General features: G+C 37.1%; 1 protein-coding gene across 1 annotated transcript; it reads left to right on the top strand.

Moving 5' to 3' along the window:
• The first annotated feature begins 425 nt into the window (after positions 1-425).
• On the top strand, positions 426-3330 carry LOC131596492 (uncharacterized). The gene is made up of 3 exons (XM_058869150.1): positions 426-1192; positions 1985-2332; positions 2423-3330. The coding sequence occupies exons 1-3, from the start codon at positions 740-742 to the stop codon at positions 3053-3055; spliced, it is 1434 nt and encodes a 477-aa protein (XP_058725133.1). The 5' UTR covers positions 426-739; the 3' UTR covers positions 3056-3330.
• Positions 3331-7236: the final 3906 nt, after the last annotated feature.

The following is a 7236-nucleotide window of genomic DNA, read 5'->3' as shown; positions in this document are numbered from 1 at the left end:
AATTAAATATTAAATTTTACTATTTATCGGGCCCATGGGCTACCCGGAGCCCATACGGGCTGGCCCATTTAGGGCCGGGCTCAAAAAGGCCCGAAATAAAATGGGCTCAAAAAATTAGGCCCAAGCCCTAATATTTTTCGGGCCCCGCGGGCCGGCCCATGGACTTCGGCCCATTTTGACGGCTCTAGTAACATGTATAATCGTCAAGTTAATGAAAGCTAGATTTAAGTGTATTTATAAATGTAGAGTTACAAGTAAGATAGTGGACCTTCCTTGCAAGTACATCTTTAAAAAAAAATTTAAAGAAAACTTTTTTACCATAGAAGTTTCTTTCATCTATTTTTCATATAACATTATCGTCAACACAACATATTATAAGTATATGATATCATTCTCTTTATTTCTTTCTCTACCAAGTTGTAAGTAAGTATAAGTAAAATAAATATCCAAACTTTATTTTCCAAAAATAAATAAAATAAGCATTGATGATATTATAAGATAGCGCAGCAAGAAGCAACGTTGGTAGCGCAGTACTGTGCAGTCCACAGTTAACGTATCTGGCGGCAATACCATCCCAAGTTCCCAACAACACAAATCGTTGCTTTGCTTATCATACAAATTACCTTTTTTGTCCCTCTCATTCTAACAAACTGAAAAATCACAAAACAACAACCCAACACCAACAACATAACAAACAACCATCTTCATTTCACTACTCTCCAGTGGCAATCTCGTAAAAATGGACAAAAAGCAAGGCTTCTTTTCCTCCCTCAAACACGAAGTAGTTAGAGGACTCTCCCCGGCCAAAACTCCGGCCAGAAGTGTTTCTCCGATGTCGGGGCTTCTCCGGCGGAGGAGAAAGCATCAAGGTCCGCCGCCGCCGGAGATGTTCGTGACGAGATCGGGGAGTTTGAGACCGGTCGAAGCGTTGTCGCCGTTGAAGGAAGGTCCTGACGGAACCGACGGTGAGGATGGTAACAGAGGGGAAGGAAAATGGGGGCATTGGATGAAAGGACAGTTGGCTAGAGCACCTTCTGTTTCATCGTCTTCTTCTTCTTCGTCTTCTTCGGGTTTAGCATGCAAGAAATCCGATCTGAGATTGCTTCTTGGTGTGCTGGGTGCTCCTCTTGCTCCTGTTCATGTTTGCACCACTGATCCTTTTCCTCATCTCAGTATCAAGGATATTCCCATTGTTAGTTTTTTTCTCTCTTTATCACTCTTTGATTATTTCACTGTTCTGTTTTTGATTATGTTCATATCATAGCTTGTTTATTAATTTGTTTCATTTTGATTGGTAGCTGGAAAATTGAAGGGGTTTTGAGTAATTTGCTAAGATTAGATGAAGTAGCTTAAATGCAATTGAAAGATCTGTGCAGAAAAAGTGTTTTGTTTGGGTGTACAATGTATGTTACATGGTTGGTGGTTTTGTGCTACTTTGATATTATGTAGTCTATTTCGGCCAAATCGAAATCTCGGTTGTTGGATTGAAATCCAACTGCAGGGACCGAGATTAGGCTGGAAGATAGTTCTAAGCTTTCATGATCTGTTTTTGTGATGTTTGGAAAATGTAGGCTTTGTTTGGATAATCAGCTTTGTTAAGCTCTTACAGCATAAGAGCTTATCATATAAATGCTTATGCATAATCTAATTATGTAGCAAAATACATATAAGCTATAAGCTGTTTTTAGAAAGTATCCTAGAGAGTTTAAGAAAATAAGCTGAAAATAGGTTATGGACATGTTAGAACATAAGTTGATTCTAGAAATTCTCCCAAACAGTCTCTCCAGTGCTTATGTGAATAAATAAACTCAAATAAGCCCTTAATGTGTTCTGATGTGCGCTAGAGAGGTAGAACTTGGGGACTGAGGAAGGAAAAAGGAATGTTGGGATTTGTGTTGGTTACTTTTGATCTTATAATGGTTTCTCTTTTTCTACAAAGTATTGCAATGTAATGTTGTGGTGGTGTTATTTGGTGTTGTTGCAGGAAACTTCTTCTGCTCAGTACATACTGCAGCAGTACATTGCTGCTTCGGGTGGTTTGAAGCTTCAAAATTCCATTAACAATGCTTATGCCATGGGAAAAGTGAGGATGATAGCCTCTGAGTTCGAGACTGCTAAGAAAGTGACGCGTAGCCGTAATTCCTCCAAAGCTGCAGAGTCTGGTGGATTTGTTTTGTGGCAGATGAATCCAGATATGTGGTATGTAGAGCTTGCTCTTGGTGGCAGCAAGGTTCATGCTGGTTGTAACGGGAAGCTTGTGTGGCGTCACACGCCATGGCTTGGTGCACATGCTGCAAAAGGGCCGGTGAGGCCACTTCGACGCGCGCTTCAGGTGAATTTCTCTGCCGTTATCTTATCCCCTACCTTTACATATGTGGCTATTATTGAATTGTAACTTAGACTTTTTTGTTTCTACCTATAGGGTCTTGACCCAAGAACAACTGCTAGCATGTTTATCAATGCAAGATGCATTGGAGAAAAGAAGATAAACGAAGAGGATTGTTTCATCCTCAAGCTTTGTGCAGATCCATCGACATTAAAAGCGAGGAGCGAAGGTCCAGCAGAGATCATAAGGCATGTTTTATTCGGATACTTTAGTCAAAAAACAGGACTTCTTGTTCACTTGGAAGATTCCCATTTGACCCGCATTCAAAACAATGGAGGCGATGCAGTTTATTGGGAGACCACAATTAATTCGTTTCTCGACGACTACAGGCCTGTTGAAGGAATCATGATTGCACACTCGGGTCGATCTGTAGTGACACTTTTCAGGTTTGGGGAAACAGCAATGAGCCATACTAAGACCAAGATGGAGGAAGCATGGACAATCGAAGAGGTTGCGTTCAATGTCCCTGGCCTTTCTATAGATTGTTTCATTCCTCCATCGGAGCTACGGTTTGCTTCTGTTAGTGAAGCTTCTGAGCTTCCTCAAGGTCAGAGGATGAAGAGTAAGACCGCCGCGGCTGCTGCAGCTGCATACCACGCCAAAGTTGCTCAGTTCCAAAAATCACACGAAAGCGATACAAATAACATTAACTGGACAGTGGACGTTTAGCAAAGACGAAGTTTTTGAATTAGCCTAATTGTTGTAGCTTTAAGGGTCCATTTGGTTTGTTAGATGATAAATTACTGCAGGTAAAATGGTAAAGATCGCGGCGGGGATCATCAAATTTGTAAATAGAACTGATCAGTTACAAATTCTGAGAAGTGATTTCTATTGCTCTAGGCTTTTAGTGGATAATTATGCTTATGTACATCAAGGACTATTTTTTCCACTTACTTACCTATAGTGTGAAGTTGAGAATCTGCTGATTGTTTTATAAGGTAAAATTCCTGTAGGTGTTTCTTAATTTCTTAAGTGAAAGCTATATTTTGTTGCTGAAAATTTTGGCTTAGAATTTCAAGGAAAATTCTCCATCATTGAGAAAACTATTCAAATTTAAATATATGAGCTCATGAGATTTGTTCTCTGTGGATGGCATTTTTTTCCTCATGCCGTTGGATATAATAATTAGTCTCTGTCCCTTATGTCCCATGTGCACTGCTAACACCGAAATATGAATCATGAGTGCCTTAGAACATGCTTGAGATGCTCAATCTTTTAGATTTTTATGCTTTTTAATCTTCCTTTTTTACACTCAATCTTTTAGATTTTTATGCTTTTTGATATTCTTTTTTTACACTAAATCTTGTAGATTTTTATGCATTTTATAAGCACACTCGTGTTTAGTAAACACATACTTCTAAATACACGTGATAACATATTTATCCCTAGAAGATCATGAAGTGCAACTATTGAGGCTGTTTTTAGTAATTTAATTAGTTATTTCAAAGATTTATTTACAAGTTATTTTAGAGAGTTTGTCATAATAGTTTATTTATTTTGACAAAAACCTATCTTTATCAACCTTCAGCACCGTAGCAATGTTTTGGTCCTTTAAAGTCATATTAACTAGTTGGGAAATCAACATCTATCTATAGGGAATTCCAACCTTTTTTGTGAGCAATATCAATGGTAAACTTCATTACAATAAGCTCCACATGCAGAGCATTGATGATGAAACTTCTTTGCTTATTGGAGCATTAAGAAAATGAAACTTAATTCTAAATTATTTGAAAATTTGAAAGAAATGAAGACGAACTTTGCATGATTGTAGTTAGATAAACATGAGCACTTGTCTATTAATGATAAATTGAATGGAAAAAAATTATCTAATTGACTCTTACATGACTTCCGTACAACTAAAGAGTGTCACTAATTAATAATATTATACTTGGAACAAATTCTAAATCTGAGTATGTTAGGTATGGATGATTGGCTTAATAGCTTTTACAAGTAGGTAGATTGTTTCAAATAATAAGTGAGTAAAGAGGTGAAATTCCACATTGATTAGAAATGTGAAGACTTAAACATTTATAAATATGTATAAATATGTATATAGTGTGTCTCTTATAAAAATGTATTGCTCTTACAAGAAAATGTTCCCCGGTTCTAACATTTTTTGTGAGCAATTTAATGGTCAATTTCACTCTAATACTAATAAGCTCAACATGCAGAGTGGTCGTAGTGCCCCTATTGTGAGCAAGGTTTCTCAAAATAAGGGCAAAAGTATCTTTAAAGATGATTTCATATGCATTTGGGCTGCGACATCCAATAACAACCTCATGAGAATTTATTCCCACAATCTTCCAATTACACCGGACACCCCACATATTTCTATAGTACTTATGTTGCCTTTGTGTAAATTTATAAAAAAACACCGACAAAATATCCGGTAAACGAAATTAAAAAATCGGTACATAACAAAAAAATTCTATAGTGTATATGAAAAATCCGATGTACTCAATTTTTAAACAAATCCTATATGTTAAGGAAATTATCGAGTTTTTAAAAGTTCCTATGTTTATCAGATTTTTTGTTTAAAATAAAAAATCTGGTAGTTTTCCTAGTACCCGAATTTTGGAAACATCCGGAACTTACCAAATTTTTCGTCCATGAATGAGAAATCTAATAGTTTTAAGAGAGTGAAAATTGAAAGATTGAGATTTTGCCGACGATTTTGTACAGTTGTGATTGCACTGACCATTTTATGTGGTCCAAAATGAATCTAAAGTTGTACAAATAAGGGTCATGTGTTGTTAAGAAAAACATCTTAAAATGCCTCAATTTTGTTTAAGGTAGAAATGTGCTTCAACGGGATGAAATCTCATGTATAGTTTCGGCTCTCGGAGGGCACCACATGTCTCTTCGTTCTAAGATCTAAGTTGAATGATATGTTTCCCGACTCCTAGAACAGAAAGGTGAATAAGATCGAGTTGCGTGCATACTGGATTGATACTAATGGAAAGGTGAAATACAACCTTATTGAGTTGAAGAATGATGAAGATTTGAAAGTTATATAGAGAATATTTTACCATAGGCTAACAAAGGGACCGATTGAGGTTGATGCGATAATTTCTAGATGTGTTAACGATATAATCAGGATGTTGAAACATACAAAATCATCTAGTAGTGTCTAGGTGTTGTTTTTTATTATTGTTTTGTTAAGTTATGTAATTGTCTGTCTAAGTTATGTAATTGTTTGTCAAATGTAACGTTATGTTCATCATGCATGAATGAAAGTGCCAAAATGTTATCTAATAAATAGTGTTATACAAAAGTTTGAGTAATACAACACATAATATACAAATAATACAAATGACAATACGATCTAAATAGGTCCTCCACGTGTTATACGTGTTGCATGCGATGCCAGAGTATAAACCTCGCCATCTAGGTTCACCAAACCCTTGAAGTTATCCATAATGACTGCTATTATCTGCAGGCGTTGAGCATCATCTACACCATGTGGAGGCGATGAAGGCGGCAACACATCATCAGAAGGTACCCCAACATCAACATGTAAGGATCCAACATGTGAAGATTCAACATGAAAGGGTCCAACATTATCTCCATATTGTCTTGGTGGGATGATGTGAGGGTGTGATATAGTAAGATGCAACTACAAGTACCCAATCCATACACTCTGCAGGGAACCAAACATCAATTGCACGATCTCTAATGGAACGTGTAGAAATCAAAATGTTTCTCCTTCTGTCTCATAAAAAGTGTTTCTTTTGCATTTTTTCTCTGTCTCAAAATAACTGTCTCTTTACATTACCAATGCAACATTTATTATTATTTTTCCACTACTATACCCCTATCTATTACCCTTTACTTTATTCAACTACTCTACTAACTACAAATAATAAGGGTATTATAGTAAATGATATTAATTTTATCATTAAAACCAACACATCTAATCATTTTCTTAAGAACTGCGCATTGCTCAAATATGACACTTTTTATGAGACGAAGGGAGTACCACGAAACCAACTATCAATGCCTTTAGATGGAATAACAGGGACTGACCGTGGGATGTTCTAGACATATTCAAACTTGAGCAAACACCTCTCAGGTAAATGTCTAGGCGCTAACGCCTCCCATCGTGGATAACCAAAAAATTGAAGTGTCATCGAACTCCTGATGCCCTCTACGGTCTGTGTAGGGTGTCTAAATAACACCGTCTACAATCAGCACATCAATCCTCCTCCTATACTCCCTAATACCTCTCGAGTGTGCATGTCTATCCCTCCATCTCTTGGCCCATGCGGACTCAGTAGTGGTAGGAATAACCCGCCTATCATAAATGAACGAGAAATGCTCGTATATCCAACATTGCATGATAACAAAGACTCAAATAACCAGAAAATGTTATAAAAGAACTAACATAATAAGAAATAATATTTTGGTTATACCTGAAATAGACTCATATAACCGACAAGCTGCATGGTCTAAAAAATAGTCATCTCTCCAAGCGCAACAAATAGAACTACCAATGCAGCACACCCCCATGCCCAGCTGGAATGCTCAATACGAGTAAACAACCACATGTACTTTACATCGATATATACATGATATTTATCCGCTAGGATAGTACATCCTACAAGATGTAGCATGTATACCCTAGCAGTTTCCTCATACATACCCTAATGCACTAAATCATCATACCTATCCTACAGCTAAGATAGGCGAAAATGGGCTCCCCTCATATACTTAAACTCCTCAATCACCTGCTCCTCAATAATCCCCAAGTGTTGTGCATCAATCATACATGCAACCTCTTAGCTAATGATAGAAGCGGTGAAGAAACTACCTGCCAGGAGAATATCGAACAAAGAGGAGACATCAACCAA

This window comes from Vicia villosa, linkage group LG4, assembly GCF_029867415.1.
Source record: "Vicia villosa cultivar HV-30 ecotype Madison, WI linkage group LG4, Vvil1.0, whole genome shotgun sequence".
Lineage (NCBI taxonomy): Eukaryota > Viridiplantae > Streptophyta > Magnoliopsida > Fabales > Fabaceae > Vicia > Vicia villosa.
The sequence above is the reverse complement of the archived record's forward strand: the minus strand, read 5'-3'. Positions and strand labels throughout refer to the sequence as shown.